Source organism: Podarcis erhardii, assembly GCF_964252035.2.
Source record: "Podarcis erhardii genome assembly, chromosome: 3".
Lineage (NCBI taxonomy): Eukaryota > Metazoa > Chordata > Lepidosauria > Squamata > Lacertidae > Podarcis > Podarcis erhardii.
In genome coordinates this window covers 74,138,603-74,157,259 of record NC_138507.1, presented here as the reverse complement: position 1 = coordinate 74,157,259, position 18,657 = coordinate 74,138,603, and the positions used below count along the sequence as shown (strand labels likewise).

The following is an 18,657-nucleotide window of genomic DNA, read 5'->3' as shown; positions in this document are numbered from 1 at the left end:
AAGTACTTAACCCGAGGTACCACTGTATTTTTCAATGGAATCAATCCACACATTCCATTGCAAGTCTTCAGTTAATAAATCAAGTGATTCCTATTTATGTGTGAATCCTTCCTCAGCCTAAGACCCACCTCATGTCAAATACTTCCTTTATCAAAGTTTTTTCAGTGTGGGAAAGTACTCGAATCATGCTTCTACATAAAACAGAATCATACATAGGTACATCACATATGGAAGAGATTTCATTGGTGTAGGAAATCAGTCCTGTGCAAGCTCATTAGGTGCTCAAGTTCTGATCTTGACATATGTGGCATTCAGAAGACCTATTTATTTGGTTAAATTCTAATCCCTTGTTCAAAAGTTGACTTTCAATGATTTCACCAAAATCCAAAATGCCTTGTTTCTTGCTGTCTTTCTGCTGGGTGAGGGAGATCAAGACATTGGGATTTACATCTGAACCAGTTGTATGTTGACAACCTTACACATTTTTTAACTTTCAGAAATCCCGTTTTTCAGCTACAGCTTCCCACCCACCTCTGTCTCTAATGAGACAGATCTAGATTAGAGATTGAAAAATGCCACACTGTCTCACCCCTGCAAATTTCATTCTTGCTCAATAATGTCTGTGTGAGAGAGGGAGGGATTAAGGCCACACTATTACTCAACTACCCTAATTTGTTTGTTTGTTTTTAAAAGTCTGCTCTTTAAAAAATAGCGCACAATTTTAAAGGAGAGAGCTGTGCCATATTTCTAACACCCACAAAGTTGTTGAGCATTTTTAAAAGGAAATTGTTGACTTTTGCGGGGAGACCTCCCCTAAAAATAGTGGTTTTAAGCTTTTGGAACTGTTTCCACTGCTTTTTCCATCGCGTTGCCATACACCTGGGTTTTCCCTGACATTTTGCCAATTCGGCAAAGGTGAAAAAGGGAAGGTAAAGGACCCCTGGACTGTAAAGTCCAATCAAATGTGATTAGGGGGTTGTGGCGCTCATCTTGCTTTCAGGCTGAGGGAGCTGGCATTTGTCCATAGACAGCTTTCCGGGTCACGTGGCCAGCATGACGAAACCGCTTCTGGCACAACGGGACACCATGATGGAAGTCAGAGTGCACGGAAATACCGTTTACCTTCCCGCCGCAGCAGTACCTATTTACCTACTTGCACTGGCATGCTTTCGGGCTGCTAGGTTGGCAGGAGATGGGACAGAGCAACGGGACCTCAGGCCGTCACAGGGATTCAAACCGCCGACCTTCTTCTTATAATTTTTCTTATTCAAAAAGTGAACTCCGATTCACGTTCATAACTGTTCATAACTCATTCTCGAATGCCCCCCTTAATAATCAAATCGCCCCATGTTGGGAACCACGGCATTAGATGATCCTCGAGGTCCCTTCCAACTTTTGGCAAGCCCAAGATGCTCAGTGGTTTAGACCACAGTGCCACTTGCAATTTTTAACCCCTGAGGCCATTTTTACACTCGAAAACCAGGACACGTCAGGAATTTTCCTGACCTACGGCAAGCCTGAGCATGCCTACTTGGAAGGAAGCCCCACTGAGTCCAGCAACGCATCCTTCCTAGCAGGTGTCATTGACTCAGGATCGCAGCCTGAAATCACTGGCCACGTGGTGGTGATGGTGGGGCGGGGGGGGGGAATTGCGCATGTATGCCCATGCTTGGGGAAAGCGGCGATCCACATGTCGTCTAGACCCCGGGTTGAACCTTCCCAGCCTGGGGGGCGGGGCTTGCGGGATGAATGAATGAGCTCGAGCCGCGATTGGCTGCTCCGTCGGCTGGGCTCGCTCGGCGTTGGCTCTGCGTCTGCCCCGCGCCGGGGAGGGCGCTGAACTGCAGCTTGGCCGCGCGCGCCCCCCTCGGCCGCCGCAGCGCCTGCATTCGCTTGGCTGGCGGCGGAGGGAGAGGTTAGCGCCTGCCTGGGCTCCGCCTCGCTCGCTCCGGCGTGGCCTGTGGCTCGGACGGCGTCGGAAGATGCTCCTAGGGAGGCCAGCGCAGCAGCAGCAGCAGCAGCGGCCGGGCGGCTGGGACCGCTGCCGGGTAGGCGAGAGGCTGCAAGCCGCCCTGGCCGGCCTCCAGGAGCTGCAGGTGCTGCGGGAGAAGCAGCGGGCGCTGGTGAGCGGGGCGCTGGCCGAGCAGCCGACCGCCGACGGCAGGCAGGCGCGCAGCAAGGAGCGGCGCCTCGAAGCCACCCTGAGCGCCTTGAAGGAGCAACTGGTAAGGGGTCTCCCGCCGGCGAGGGGGTCTGGCCGCTGCGCCACAACTGCGGCGGGGGGCTAGGGGAGAGCGGGGATCCCTTGATGGATCCAGGCGCCGGGGATCCTCCAGGGGTCCCTCCTTTGCATGCAGAAGCGCCCCCTCCTCCTCTTTCCAGGTAGGACCGGGACAGAATCCTGCCTGGAACCGCGGAGAGCTTCTGCCAGTCAGAGTAAGCCGTGCTAGGTTAGAATCCTAAAAGTTGGGAGGGACCTCGAGGATCATCTAATGCCGTGGTTCCCAACGTGGGGCGATTTGATTTTTAAGGGGGGCAATTCGAGAATGAGTTATGAACAATGAATGGCCTTTTAGGCATCCTCCACGTGAATCGGAGTTCACTTTTTGAATAAGAAGAATTATATTTCGTGTCAGGATTTTAGAGGTGCTTAGGGGCATGGCCAAAAAAAAAAAAAAAAAAAAAGGTTTGGATCCACTGATCTAGTCCAACTGCCTGCAATGCAGCTGGCTCATGCAGGGAATCGAACCCGCGACCTTGGCATTATCAGCATCACGCTCTAACCAACTGAACTATGAACCACGTTAATTGGACCAGTGGTCATACTGGGTTGGTACCTCTGGCCGGGCCCCCACTCAGGTTACCAGTCTCAGATTTATTCTATTTAAATCCTGTGGTGAGTGAATTTATTCTCACTAAATGGTTCCATTGCAGTTATAGAGCCATCAGCAAGTCTATTATTTGCTGGCTGCATGATGGCAGAATTATTTCATTCATGCTTAGGCAAACTGTGCTTTAGGGGCTTTTTAGGGACAGCCTACATTGGCAAAATCTGTCCTGGAGCAGAGCCTCATTATGATCTGCCTTCCCCCTAACTATACACACACCCTAGTTGCACAATTTTAGAGCTGATCCCCTAATTTAGGTTTTATCTATTTAATCTTTCGTTTCCACTAGAAAATCTATGGAGGATGGTGGTTTGAAGGGTGATGACTGAGAGTGCACAAGTTAATTGAAGAGATCCATAAAAAAAGGTTCAAAGACTTTCGGTACATCGTAAAATAGTAATGAATAGTTTGGTTTTTAAAAATGCAACATTCAGGGCTGTGTTGTTGCAAGGTCCGAGAAAGGGTATGTCTGTATGTATGTGTTTGATGTAAAGAATAACCATTCTATGAAACAGGGATGTATGATAAGGAATAATTACTTAATTAAGGAATCAATCTCTTAAAATTACAGGCTTAACAACCCTGAACCAGTCCGTGTTATCTTCTGCCTTAAATCTAAGAGGTGTTTCAGATGCTGCACTTTCCCAGTTACATTTGTAACATTTGTATTGACACAGTCTCCATAGGCAATTGTCACATTTGACAAACTTTCTTGCTTTTTCGGATGTAACAGCTGAAGCTGCTCTAAATCCGTGTAATAATACATTTCCATTAGTGGCTACATGTTTTGACTAGGCTCTTGTTGTCAGTGAGAAACTTCTCATGGGTAAGTGCATTGGAGGCTGAATTGCCTTTGATCTGCTCCACCCATTACCTGATGTCTTCTTATTTTGTTTTTTAAGCCTCAGCCTCTCAATCCATGGAAGTAAGTCCTATTGACTTATTTTATTGGAACTTACTTCTGAGTAAACACACTTCAGATCATCCTACACAGTCCTACAAACAATATTTTGCCATATCAGTTGCAAGGTCTCAATGAATAAATTCACTGAAATGTCATGGAATCTGTGAAGAACTTAAATTTCTGGAGGGTGGGAATTTTGTTTTGAGGTCATTCTTTAAACAAGGCTGAAATAATAAATGTGTGACCCTGTGTATATAAAATACCATTGACTTGGGGTTTGGGTTGGTTTTTTTAAAAAATAAAGCATATTCCTGAGTGTCTTAAGATTGGTATTTGAATAAATTCAAAAACTTGTTTTACTATTAACTGGAAATGTAGAGAGAAATTCACATCATACAGAAATAGCAGATCTTCAATGCCTGTGAATGGCATCTTTCATCTTACCTTTGGAAGAAAAGGGGTGCAAAAACTCTGCCACTACAAGTATCATTTGACAGGCTGATTGGATGCTGCTCATTTAATATATTTTAGTCCATTTGGAAATATTACAAAATAATAAAAAGGCAGCCATGATTTGCAAAGAGCAGGAAGGGGATTAGTAGTGATCTGGACCAACTTCCTAGATTGTGGATGGAATAATATATGGGGAACCTTTGTCCCTCCAGATGTTGCTAAACTACAGTCCTTATCTTCCGAGGACAGGCTTATTGGAGCTCAAGAAGTTGTAGTTTAGCAACATCTGGAGGGACTAAGGTTCTCCTTCTATACCATTGGCTGTGCTGGCTGGGAATGTTGGAGTTGGAGTCCAACAACATCCAGAGGACCACACATTCTGCATTCCAGGCACAGGATGACCAACTTATTCAAAGGAAGAAGCAAAAACAACACAAAGCGATTGCTATTTACTTTTCATTCAGTTTAAGCAATGCACATTTCAACTGTGCTGTCTAACGGGGAATAGTGCAGAGAGAGTGGATAAATATCATTTTTATCTTTCAAAAGTTGGTTGTCAGTAGGCTCAGGAGAGACAAGCAGAAATGTACTTCTTTGCTCAATGTGTAATTACTTCATGGAATTGACTGTCACAAGATGTGGTGATAGCCGTTGGCTTAGAGATGACTTTCAAAACCCATCACCTGTTCAGATTACAACTAGCACAAACAACCGGTGTTGTAATAATAAAGACTAGAACAGCTCAGGAAATTTCTTCAGCATGATTATTCAGTGAAATATAGTGGCTAGAGCAGACTTTGGCAGCCAGGTGCCCTCAGCTGTTTTGAACCATAGCTCCCATCCAAAATATCCTAGATTGGTGAAGGCTGGGGTAGAGTGTTGAGTTTAGATGCAGGCAACCCAACTTTTCTCTCTGGTCTGCTCCACACATTATTTTGATACAGGTTTATGCCTAGGTACAGCAAAAGTGTACACCATAAATGGTGGATATGGCCAAATCTGCTGCAAACTATGCATCACACAAGTACATTTGCTGAAGAGTTGTAATCGACTGCAGTCAAGTAAACACCCAGTGGTAAATCTAGGCCTGTGCTTGCAGCCATTTGAGAATTTTGATCAAAGTATCTTATTTCTCAGCCTTATTCTGAGGTGAAAAAAGGCTTGGGAAGGAAAGGACAGAATACAAATGTAGCACAGATAAGTAAAACAATATGATGCACATTATGAAGGGTTTGCCCCCCCCCCCAGCCAAAAAAAAGTTCCACAGTGTAAAAGCTCTGACAGAAATCAAGTTTGCTTTGAGGCAAGCTTTCTGTCCAGACTCAAATGCAACAGTGAGTCAGACCAGAAGTATGAAAGCAAGCCCACCCATTTATAAGAGGACTTTCAAGTTTACTTGCTCATGTATGGTTCTTGGCTTTTTCCTTCAAGTATACCCTGTCTGAAGTCACACCTGCATAACTGAGCTTCACATGCTGCAGACCTAAAAATCTGAATGGCTTGTTCATAGGTAAAGAGGCTAATAGTCATTAACTGGCACTACCTGTTAAATTGATTAAATTTATATCCAACCCTTCCTCCCATAGGAATGTAAAAGTACATTAGAGGCTTTCTGGCACACTAACTTCTTGCCACACTACATTGTGCTGGGTTTCAAATATATCTCTCTATACCATGGGTAGGCAACCTAAGGCCCAGGGGCTGAATCCGGCCCAATCACATTCTTTATCCAGCCCGCGGACGGTCCAGGAATCAGCGTGTTTTTACATGAGTAGAATGCAATTATTTAATTATTTAAAATGCATCTCTGGGTTATTTGTGGGGCATAGGAATTCGTTCATTATTATTTTTCTCAAAATATAGTCTGGCCCCCCACAAGGTCTGAGGGACAGTGGACTGGCCCCTTCTGAAAAAGCTGACCCCTGCTATATTTCTGGAAGAAAAATTGTTGTCATGCTGCAGTTTGCACGGCTGCCAACAGGTGGCCACACCAACTGCGGCCTGAGAACAGAAAAAGCAAGCAGCCCAGGCAAGCTGCTGATGAAGGAACACTGTTTGAAGGACAGAAGGCATTTTTCTGAAGCCTCACCCCGCCCCCCCTTCCATTAAATATCACTGGAGCGGCGTTTAAAGGAGGCTGGCAAGTGCTTCAGAGAGTGGTTTGGCAAAGCTGCTCTCTAAAGTGCCTCCCCCATCAAGCATCACTGTTTAAAGGAGGGAGGGAGGAGCTTTAAAGAGCCTTTGGGTATATGTATTCTGTCTGAAATACTTTTCTGTGTTAGAATTCTGCGTTAGAAAACTTCCAGCACTCATATGGGTCCTTTGGGTAAGCCACAAGTAAACACCTTGTAATTTATTTGCTAGAAACCAGTCTGAATGACTGCTGGAAGAGTCGCCATGTTCTTCACTACTCATGCAAAAAGGTCTCATGTTGTACCAAAACATGGCCGAATCTTAATTGTCTGCAAAACACCTCCTCCATGCCACCATAAACTATTACAAAGTGCACACGTGGTTCCCTGCCCCCCAGATCATCTGTTTCTCTTCACCCACACCTTGCACTTGGTTTTGCTCAATATCCAGCTTGATGCATTGTTCTTCTTAATAAGTCCAAAGCTTGCTTGCTTCCTTTGTGACTTTTCAGTCAGCCCTAATAAAACTGGCATGTAGCTGTTACTCTATATAGCAATGTTTATTTTTGCATCCATTGCCCTCCAAATTACAACAAGCATGTGAGGGGGGGGGGATTTTTTTTTGCAACTCCTACATCCAGTGTTCAAATAGATGGCATGATCAAAAGAGGAAAGTGATTGAATTTGTGTGACATCAACTTCTTTTTTTAAACCCTTGTGCATTTTTTTGTGTGTGGATTGGCAAATATATATTAGGACTGGAATTCATTTCTGGGGTGGGGGAATAATGCAATCAAAATGTTATAGACTTTAATCTCTCCAGTACTGGCAATTACACACTTCAGTAAACTCTGAGTTAATTCTGATCTCCCCTGCCCCCTCCTCCTTATTGGTGTTAGACTTGGCCATCAGTTATCAATCAGGTGTGAAAACACAAAGGGTATTCACTAACTGTAGGCAGCTTTATCAGAAGGCATCTCAGAGTGAAAATTGGCTTTAACCTTCAGGGGCTGCTTAAGCCCCACTTGTGAAACATTGCAGCAAGCATATCTTGATTAGAGTCAAAATGGCAGCACAAGTCTACTGCCAACCACTTGATTACCTGTCATTGATAATGTTAACTAATCACTCCGCTTTATTCTATGGAAGCCCAAAGAGAATATGATTTAAAACATTTATGGCTTGCTCAAGGCCAGCAGGTTAATAGGAACACCCAGTGACCTCTGACCAAAGCAATCCATTCCTATTTGACACACGTGCTTTGTGCTGTAAGAGCTCATTTGTATGTGTGTTTTGTTCCCAGTAAGACTTGAAAATGGAGGATTAGCTTATCAAGATATGGCAGACACTTGACCAGGGTTTAAAACAGGGTAAAAAAGAGAGTTCATGGTGTTCCCCTTTTATTAGGAGAGACAGAGCTTTCTCTGCATTGGTCATAAGGAATGGGTTGAGTCATTTTATCATAGGAATAGTAGCATGTGATGTTTGGGGAAGAAACTGCTGCATTCTTGGCTATCCAAACCAATTTTGACATAGCTAGCAACATCTGGAACTCTGGATGTGTAAACTCTATCTTCTCACTAACGTGCATTCAGCCCATCCAGAGTGTTTGTTTATTCAGAAGTAAGTTCCACTAAGCTCAGAGGCACTTGCTTCATCAGATCTAGACAAGAGCAGGCATTCAAAAACTTGGCCCTCCAGCTGTTTGGGGACTACAGTTCCCATCATCCCTGACCACTGGTCCTGTTAGCTAGGAATGATGGGAGTTGTAGTCCCAAAACAGCTGGAGGGCTGAGTTTGGGGATGCCTGATCTAGAGTACCCAATCTCCATATCACTTATCAGTTTCTGTTCTGCCCTAGCCTGGATAGCTCTGTTGGTTAGAGAGTGGTGCTGATAATGCCAAGGCTGTACATGAGGGACTGGGCCCAGAAGCGAATAGGCAACCAGCACAGTTATCTCAGGTGCTACATTATCCTCCCCAGGTGTGCCTCTCAGCAATTTTGCAGCTGCATTAGTTGAAGCTTCTGAACAACCTTTGAGGGATGCCCCATATACAGCATGCTACCCCAAGATGGAAGGTTACCAGAATGTAGATCGTGGTGACCAAGTCTTCTCTTTCCAGGAAGGGCTGTAGGTAGCAAACCAGTTGCAGCTGGAAAGAGGCATTCCTTGCCACTGAGGCCACCTAGGCTGGAACAAGCTGGATCAAGGAGCCTGAGTTAAGGGCCTGCCCTTTCAAAGGGAGTGTGACCTTGTCCAAGTCAGGCCATCTCCTCACCTCCCAGACTTGAAAACTTAATGCATGCAATGCCTCCCACCTTTTTATGGGTTCTGTTTCGGTTTATTGGCCCTCATCCGATTCCAGCTCATTGCTGCCTCCAAGTATCTGTCAAGAGCCTGAGCAGCCTCTGCTGATTCAAATCCCCTGATGACAGCTCCCAACTGCACACAGGGTCTCGCTACACATCACCAGGAACTCATCTGCTTCCTCAGTGGCATGATGGAGATAGTCTTCATCTTTTTTTCCTCTTTGCTGCTCTTCAAAACATTCTAGGACCAATCCACTTCATCCTCCGCCCCAAGCTGCAAAACATAGTCATACCATAAGATTTTATCTATGATATCATCAGAATAGTGATTACACCGCACTCCAAATGCCCCTTCCAGTGAGTACTCAGGGCTGATTTCCTTCAGAATGGATAGGTTTGATCTTCTTGCAGTCCATGGGACTCTCAAGAGTCTCCTCCAGCACCATAATTCAAAAGCATCGATTCTTCGGAGATCAGCTTTTTTTATGGTCCAGCAACATAACATATAACAAGAATACAAAGCTGAAAATGAATGAACTGCAGCTAAAATAATATGTTCATTTTTCACATAGTCTAGTCCTTTCCCTGCCCACCCCCACCCCCTAATATTTAACAACAGTTGTTCAACACTTCTGTGTAGAGGGAGATCTTCTAAAGAAAGCAAATGGCAATTTCCCCTTCAAAGCAAATGGCACTTTCCCCTTCTCACTACAAGACATTAGTCTAGCTTGTGCTGATGGAACAATTGCCATAGTGCTACGATGAATTTCTCCCATTGATCTGTGGTCATTCCCTTATGGCAGGCATGTCCAACTCCCAAGAGACTGTGCTCTACTCCCACTATAAAAAAACTGGCAGTGGTCTACCCTTTGGATTGACCAAAGTTGTTGGACTTTTTGGGGGGAGCCTTCACCAAAGTTGTTGAGCCATTATTATTATTATTATTATTATTATTATTATTATTAATTATTATTATTATTATTATCATCATCATTGGGCAATCAATCTGGATCACGCAATCGAGCAGGATCGAGCAGTGATGCCCCACGATCAACCGGTAGATCGCAATCAACTAGTTGAACATGCCTGCCTTATGAGATTTCCAAAATATTTGATCAGTTCCTCTGATATTGGCCTACGTGTTGCATAAGAGTCCCACAGATTTTGCACTTTGACTGTTTAAGTGTACCAGCTAATGCAATTTGCACAAATTTCTCCTTAGCAAAATTCCACAGGGGGCTAGCAGACTCCAGGATCATGGTAAAGAATATCAAAGACCCAGATGAGTGATTATAAGCAAACTTTGGTCTTTAGCAGTTGGGAGTTAATGGGAAGTGTCGAGTCTCCCAGCAACATGAGACCCACCTCACTCCCCATAGCAGGAGACAATGGGAAAAGAGGAAAGGGTTAACCAGGCAAATATAAATCATTTTCTGTTGGTTAAAGTGCTGTAAAATTACAAACAGATCCTGGAGGTGCAATAAATTATCTTTGAATACCTGAGAGCCTTGTTGAACGCTTTGTGGCCTCTCTGCCATTAATCAGAAACCACAAAGGGAGGGATTGGCTGGCAAAACATTAATCATTAAGCAATTAATTCCAGCCATGAAAACAAAACTCTCTGACTTCCTGAACGGGTGAGGCTAAGGGAAGCATAAAGTGTTTCCTCCACCACCCTCCATGCAGGAAATTCAGAAAGGTAATGCGCAATTATTAAATTGGCATCTTTCTATTTCAAATGTGAATGATAGCTGTCCGAACATTTTTGGAATAAGTTTTAGTGGACACAATACCTTGTAGTAAGGACACTTTGGGAAGCTGTGCCTTGTGTACAACTGTCTGTGGGTGCTGAGAGAAGTATAGCATAACTTCATATTTATACTGGTAAAACTAAGATTGAAGTCCACCAGGTGTGTGGCAAAGTCCTCTTTGCTTCATGTGGTTTGGGACAGATGACCAAACCAACGGGGCCTCTCCCTGAGGGATGGGATCTCAAGCTCTGTACAGATGCTACCACCATGTGAAGTTGGGCTGCTTGCACTGGACTCTCCTCCAAGATCCCCGTCCATTCTGACTCCTCTCGCAGGCCTTCTGGTCTGGGCTCACAGCAGCCAGCACAATGATGGGGCTTCACATCACTCCTCCTTTTCATCAGCTTGTTTGTATGGGGAGGGGGAGATCTGCATCTGTTGAACTGGTGGATGGTCTAGGGCAGGTATGGCCAAACTTGGCCCTCCAGATGTTTTGGGACTACAACTCCCATCATCCCTAGCTAACAGGTCAGGGATGATGGGAATTGTATCCCAAAACATCTGGAGGGCCAAGTTTGGCCATGCCTGGTCTAGGACGTAGGCAAAGAGATTGCAGCCTGCCTTATCAGCACCACCTCAGTAATTTGTTATTTTTTAATTGCTGCTACAACAGCCAAATTGCTGGGGTTCACCAGAAAACACTTGAGGGAGGATGGGGTCCATGGCCTTTAAGTTAGCTGTCTCCACCAACACACGCACACTAGGTCTTAGTCATAAGAACGGAAACATAAGACAAGCCTGCTGGATCAGGCCAGTGACCCAGCTAGTCCAGCATCCTGTTCTCACAGTGGCCAACCAGATGCCTGTGGAAGGCTCACAAGCAGGATCTGAGCACAGCAGGCTCTTTGGGATAGCAGCGTGCTACTGAAATGGCAACACTTTTAACAATTCTATTCCTGAACTGTAAATCAAGAATGTGTCCATGTTTGAATGTACTTTGGGCGTCAAAAGACACTTTAAAACTTATTTGTTTTTCAAGAAGTCAGTACGTGAAGAGTGTTGTTTTGTGTTACAAAGTCTTTTATCTAGAAATTTATTAAGTCCGTGTAACTGGACATAATGCCATTTTGGCCCGTTGGCTTTATGAGCCTTCTCTGTACCTCTTTTGAAGTAGACGAAAAGTAGCATTTTGCTGGGAATTAAAAGGGCTCCAAGGTGTTCAGATGAGGAAAAGACAAGTTAATCCATGGGTCTGAAATTAACAGAATGTTTAGTGAGGCAAATAATAGGTTGCTGGTTTTTGCACATACTGTGCTTTAGGCTCACTCTCTCCGGCCTAAGCTGAGATCCAAAATACTTGTTAAGAATGCAGCCAGGACTTTGCTCTTTCCCTTTCAAACCCCTAGCCTTTTATGCTGCCCCAGAGGTTGTTGCCTGATTTACTGGAGTGGCTTGTTAGGGGGTCCTCTGGACATAACATGGGATGGGATTCTTCACAGGAACACAGGAAGCTGCCATATACTGAATCAGATCGATGAAAATCTATGAACTTTTAGGTGTGTTTGTAGGAAGGGAGTTTATTGGTTTGTTATTTTTTTGTATACATTTTGTGCTCTCATTTTGTATTTTTATGTTGTGAACTAGGGTCGCGGGTGGCACTGTGGGTTAAATCACAGAGCCTAGGACTTGCTGATCAGAAGGTCGGTGGTTCGAATCCCCGTGACGGGGTGAGCTCCCATTGTTCGGTCCCTGCTCCTGCTAACCTAGCAGTTCAAAAGCACTTCAAAGTGCAAGTAAATAAATAGGTACCACTCTGGCAGAAAGGTAAACTGCATTTCCGTGCGCTGCTCTGGTTCGCCAGAAGTGGCTTAGTCATGCTGGCCACATGACCTGGAAGCTGTACGCCGGCTCCCTCGGCCAATAAAGCAAGATGAGCGCCACAACCCCAGAGTCGGTCACAACTGGACCTAATGGTCAGGGGTCCCTGGGTTCTTCCCTGGGTTCTTCAGATGAAGGAAAGTGTACACAGTTAATTACTAAATAAAACAAATAAGTAGTTCAACTTATAACATGATGTCATAGGGTGGAGAGCAGGAGTGGTGGGACTAATCCATTTTTGGTGGAAGTCACATAAAATCTGATTTGGAATTCAGAAGCCCCCTGTGCACATGTAGAAGCTGCTCTTAGAGTGTTCTGGGAGCTCACACCAGACCAGTGTTTTCAAAGTGATCTTTTAGAGGAAATTTGGGACATGCATTCAATGGCCAGAATTTAAGCAAATAACAGTTCAATCACGTGTTTGTGTGTTTAAAAGTAAGTCTCTCCGAGTTCAGTGAGACTTATTCTCAGGAAAATGCATGTAGAAGTGAAGCCTAATAAGCTGTTTTAATGGACTGTTATATTTTTAAAAATAATGCTTTTGTTCCTACCAGTTTTATTTTTTAAAAAAAATAATATTTATTCAACTTTTAAAGATTACAAAGAGAAAAAACAAAAAACAAAAAAGAGAAAAATAAAAAAGACAGAAAAAATACAAGCAATTAAAAAAAAAAAACAGATCAAACCTTTACATAACTTTCTTTCCTTTGCTTATTTCCTTGACCTCCTCACACCTCCCTTTTTTGTATTCTAGTTCAATTAGATATTTCAGCAAATCCTTTCCAGCTTTGTTTTTATCCTATTAATTTATCTTAATATACTGTAATTTTACATTCTCGTCTTTCACCAATTAACAAATCCATTTTTACCTAATCCTTTATATCATTTCTGCTAAAACCACATTACTTCATTCCAACATCCTTCTATGTTTCTACCAGTTTTAAAATATTACTTACCCCCAAATCTTTGCAATATGATGGAATACGAATTTAAACAGTATACATTTACATAAATATATAAAAGACAATTTGCTTCCATATCTGCAAAGATTATGCAGTTCTGTCAACCAAGTTGGTTTCTCGCTCCATTCACAAGCGTTCTAATCCTTTCATTCTAGTATGATTACCTTTGCATTGCTTACTCTAGTGCAGGTGTAGCCAATGTCCTACTCGCCAGATGGTGATGAACTACAGCTCCCATCATCCCTGTTCATTAGCCTGAGTTGTTGGGAGTTGCTGTCCAACAGCATGTGGAAAGCACCACATTGGCTTTCCTTGCTCTAGTGTAGTGCTTCCAAAACTTGGGTCCCCAGCTGTTTCTGGACTACAGTTCCCTTAATCTATGACCATTGGTCCTGCTAGCTAGGGATTATGGGAGTTGTAGTCCAAAAACAGTGGGAGACCCAAGTTTCAGAAACACTGCTCTAGTGTGTCTAGTTTGTTTGGGGTATGAGATCTTCCATGTGGCCAATCTGTGTGTATTGTTCCTCTGAAGGCGGGCTTAACCCTGAAAGATGACACAATTTGGTCTGGTCCCTTAGAACTTGTCTGAAAGTGTCTCCTTCTTACTCTCCCATTGCTAACAGTCACGTCTGAGGAGACAAGATGTTGGGTTGAAAGGCCACCTGGATCAGCTGGACCAACAAATTAGTGAACTGAAGTTGGATGTTGGCAAGACCTCCATTGAGTATCTTGACAGTGACAGCAGACCCAGCTCAGGTAATGTGAGAATTGATTGTTGAAAGACATCTATGTAGTTATTATTTAAACAACACTCTGCATCTAGATTTTCCACAGAAAATCTTTCTTTCTGTAAAAAGAAAAACATGGGAGTGCTTCACTTGGGTCATGCTGTACATGTGTTCCCTGTAATCCAGAAAATGTCCTCTTTATCTCCTCACAGGCTTTTATGATCTGAGTGATGGCGGCTCCTGCTCCCTGTCCAATTCCTGTACATCAGTCTTCAGTGAATCCATCTCTTCTTCTCATGCCAGCCTCTTGCCAAGTTCCCAGCACCCCAAGACCCATCTCAGCATCTTCGATTACCGCCCCAAATCTGCAGATGAAACCACAGTACACAACCAGTTCCAACAGCAGGGAGCCTACATCGGTGATGAATGCCGAATCAAAGCTTGCCCTGATGTTTCAGGAACTCCTACCAGGTCCAGGCCAAGGCCTGTTTCCACAGGTAACTACACACACATCCCATTAAAGCTTTCATATCACCTTGCATCTCCTCAGGCATGATGGTGCTTTCCAGTTAAGTTGCATCACACATTTATATGGGAGGCATCAAGAGTTAATAGGACAAGTAATGTAAAGCAAGAGTGAAAGCATCCCTTAGCTCAGCCTTTCTCAACCTGTGGGTCCCCAGATGTTGTTGAACTACAGCTCCCATCACCCCTAGCTAGCAAGGCCAGAGCTCAGGGATGATGGGAGTTGTAGTCCAACAACATCTGGGGACTCACAGGTTGAGAACCACTGCAGTAGCTGGTCTAAATTCTTTTAACCCATCTTAATCATTTCTGTAGAGTAATGAAAGCTCATTTTCTGGTGTGAGTGTACCATGTGTACACACATATGGGGGGGGGAGATGGAAGTCTACTATTGTGTTTCATTTTTTTCTGAAAGAACTTATTGATGAGGACCATAATGGTGGGTGTAAGATGTAATGAGATCTTGGGCATGTGTATCTTTCTACCAGTGGGGTGCCTGAGGCCCTATTTAGATGTTTTATTAAGGACTCAGGAATCAGCTTTATAGCAAAGGAAATGTTCAAGAAGCGAAATAAAGTTCAGCACTGCCAAGTTTGGGTGCAATAAGATTTTGAGAGCTCCTCTCATTGCCCAGTAAAAATACTCCAGAGAAAAATGAGAAGGGGTTTTAGTCTTTGGTGTCTTGAGACAGATTTTCATTCTTACGTTGTTGACTACCTTTTTATAATCTGTTCTCTTACCAGGTGACCTTGAAAGACTCACCCTGGCAGATGCAGGATATCCTAAAGTAACTGACCCCAAATCCTTTCCTCTGCTTTCCCCTGGAGGGGAAATCCAGTTCTTCTGTGTGGACCCCAAATACCAGAGTGACTTAGTCTCCAAAAGTGGGAACGAAGTGTATCCTTACCCTAGCCCTCTTCACGCTGTGGCTTTACAAAGTCCACTTTTTTCCCTGGCTGGGCCCCCGTCAGAAAAAGAGGCTCACCCCTTGCCTAACAAAGTTGCCCCTCACGCTGTTGGGCCCAGTTTGATTAGGACACTGCCCGCTGCAGAGTCCAGGCCAGGAGGTTACATCAACAAACTGCTCCAGCTGACACGCTCGAGAGGAAACAATCAGGCGGACGCCGGTGAGAGGTGTCCAACAAAGAGCCAGCCATTCACAATGCTCCAGAGGCTCATTATAATCCCCAGCCCTGGCGGAGTGAAAATTAACAGCAGTGGCAGCCAGATGGAAAAACAAGGGAGCTCTCTGCATGGTAACAAAGCGGAGGGGAAGCTGCGGAGGGGAATGCCTGAAGGGGAATGTGCCAAACAGCAGGAGACTCAGCACAGTGCAAATGTTGAGCAGGCAGCTGCCCCGGCCCATGCAGAGTCTCCGCTGGCTGTGAATGGCTGCTACTCTGCCAGTTCGTCATCAAGGAATTCTCCTCTGACCGAAGCCGGAGAAAGCAGCCTGGAATGCAGCTCTTCCAGCTCCCAGCTTGGAACGGAGGATTCTAGCCTAAGCCCCGCAAACACGAATGTCGCCCCAACCAAGAAATCTCACAAGAAACCTTTGAAGGCAGGAGGCCATGACCTGGTGCCTCAGGGTGGCTTTGTTCATGCCAAGTTTGTCCCCGCAGAATCCCACCAAGTCAGGGTCAGGTTTGCCAACTCTAAAATGAAGCCTGTGAAGGTGAAGAGGAGAAACAGCGAGAAAGTGTCGAGGCCTGGGAAGCAGGCTTTCTTTGTGGAGAAGCCAAGGGGACTCCACCATGTTGCTGCCAGGCTGCCCGTTGAGTGGAGTCTGCCTCAGAGGCAGCTGAGAGGAAGGAACCTCATGAGGAGGCCTACTTTTGCTGGGGAAGCTACAGGGAGGTCTTGTTCAGAGTCCAGCCTGTACCCTGTACCATTCAGACTCCCTCAAGTACCCTCTGGGCCTGAACTCTACCAGGCCAATGCCATGTATTCTCTCGAGGCGGCCTACATAGACACCACCAACAAGAAAAAGCAGCGTAAGTGGCAGTCTACGGTGGAAATCTCGACAAAAACCCAAGTGGCCAGCCTTTCAAGCGGCTTTGCCTTGGGGCCACCAAGGCAGTCAGCGCGGAGAGCGGGGATTACCCGCTCTGTCACAATGAGGGCCCGTTCCAAGAACCGCCACCCCTTTCGCCCTGGTGCATATGCCAGAAGTGAATCCGATCACTCTGAATACTCTGCAGAGTGTGCCTCCCTTTTCCACTCCACCATTGCGGAGACCAGTGAAGGGGAAGTCAGTGACTATACAGCCAACCGCTTTGGGGACAGCGAGTCCAGCGAAAGCGATTCAGAGGGCAGCAGCAATGGCAGCAGCCTGACTCTTGACTACGACGATGAGCATGAACTGGTCTGGCCAGATTCTTCTCCCAGGCAGCCAGCAGCTGTTCCGACTTCGTCCAAGTCTCTTCCGCCAATGCCCAAACTCTGTCGCATCAAAGCTTCAAAGGCCCTCAAGAAGAAGATTAGGAGATTCCAACCGGCCTCTCTGAAAGTGATGACCATGGTTTGAAGTGAGAGGGAGCATCTGTTTTGGCAGCTGCCTCTGTTTGCAAAACAAAGGAGGGGATTGAGACTTAAAAGGATTCTGTTAAATGAAATGTGATGAAATCCCTAGATCGCTGGGCAAAGGACCTTTTCTTATGTGCTAATGCCTTTATGGATGACACTGCTACTCTTTACCTCTCTCTGGTTTTTTTCTTTTGTGTGTGTGTGTGTATGTGACTTGATAACCCGCCCCATTCTGATAGAGATGAAGGGTTTAGATGAGATGCCCCCCTCAAACGGATCCTGTCTGATAGATATTTTGGGAAGATGTGCCGCCTGCAACACATGGAAGATTTCCCAAAGTTGCCAGGGGAGAGAGCATTGCAGTGGTACCTCTAGTTATGAACTTAATTCATTCTTTAGGTCTGCTCTTAACCTGAAACTGTTCTTAACTAGAGGCGTGCTTTCTCTAATGCGGCCTCTTGCTGCTGCTGCTGCGCTGTCGGCACACAATTTCCATTCTCATCCTGAGGCAAAGTTCTCAACTCGAGGTAACTCTTCCAGGTTAGCAGAGTTTGTAACCTGAAGCATTTGTATCTCGAGGTACCACTGTATTACTAAATATGGCACTGCAGCTTCCTCTTCTTTTTGCTGAAGATAACTTTTTATTTTCAAGGGGATCTCCTAACAGTTCACAAGCGCTCACTATACTGGCCTTCCCCAGCCTTGGATGCCCACCAGATGTTTCAAACTTCAACTCCCAGCATCCCTTATCATTGGCCATGCTTGCTTCAGCTGATGGGAGTTGTAGTCCAAAACATCAGGAGGGCAACAGGTTGGGGAAGTCTGCATTACATGGTCACAGCTCTTTCCCCATAGCCATCCATTGCTAATATTGCTTACCCAGTAGCTCATCCATTTTCCTTTGAGATATGCCTGTGGTAGCCAATCTGGTGCCCTTGGACTACAAATCCCATCATCCCTGACCATTGCCTAGGCAGATGTGAATTGTAATCCAGCATGTAAGACACCATGTTAGCTATCATTTAAACATGGGGGTTAGGGTCAGTATGTTGGTCAGAGGAATGTGCCAGTATTGCTATGTCCCATTTACAAATTCAACAGATTCAGCAAAATATAACCCTGACCATAACAGCTGTAATCTTTTTCTATTAAGATGTTTGTGTGAGTGTTTTTAAAAAGTATATCTATGTGGGTCAACTGCATTCCGAACACTGTGTCACACACAGCACGTTAATAGCTGCTGTGGCTGAGAGCATAGCATCTCTCCTCTGATTTATTGCAGGCTCAATAAATGCTATGATGATCCACTACTCTAAACAGCTGTCTGGTTTCCTTGTGTTTAAAAGGTAGGGGTGTCATTTAACTATTAAAAAAAAACATATTCTGAAAGGAAAAGCATACTTGAGAGTTATTTTTCTTCTTCGTGCACAGAACCCCTGACTATGGCTGTGATTGTGAACACACTTGCCTGGGGGGTATGTCTCACTGAACTCAGTGGGACTTACTTCCGAGTAGACGTGTCTAGGATCGCATTGTAAGTGACTGGAGAAAAACTACCCCAGGTTGATTACAACTTCATTCACCTATTGCATAGCTGAA

The 18,657-nt window shown here is 44.9% G+C and overlaps 1 protein-coding gene across 1 annotated transcript; it reads left to right on the top strand.

Moving 5' to 3' along the window:
* Nucleotides 1–1,889: 1,889 nt before the first annotated feature.
* On the top strand, nucleotides 1,890–18,375 carry DACT2 (dishevelled binding antagonist of beta catenin 2). Its single transcript, XM_081856034.1, has 4 exons — nucleotides 1,890–2,225; nucleotides 13,903–14,035; nucleotides 14,220–14,504; nucleotides 15,276–18,375. Exons 1-4 carry the CDS (start codon nucleotides 1,983–1,985, stop codon nucleotides 17,057–17,059), a joined length of 2,445 nt encoding a protein of 814 aa, XP_081712160.1. The 5' UTR covers nucleotides 1,890–1,982; the 3' UTR covers nucleotides 17,060–18,375.
* Nucleotides 18,376–18,657: the final 282 nt, after the last annotated feature.

What these genes read in the sequence shown, in the direction of transcription:
- DACT2 (XM_081856034.1), top strand. Translation starts at nt 1,983, where the DNA reads ATGCTCCTAGGGAGGCCAGCGCAGCAGCAGCAGCAGCAGCGGCCGGGC. An exon ending in GCGCCTTGAAGGAGCAACTG is followed by an intron (nt 2,226 to 13,902) that starts GTAAGGGGTCTC and finishes CATTGCTAACAG; the next exon opens with TCACGTCTGAGGAGACAAGA. An exon ending in TGACAGCAGACCCAGCTCAG is followed by an intron (nt 14,036 to 14,219) that starts GTAATGTGAGAA and finishes ATCTCCTCACAG; the next exon opens with GCTTTTATGATCTGAGTGAT.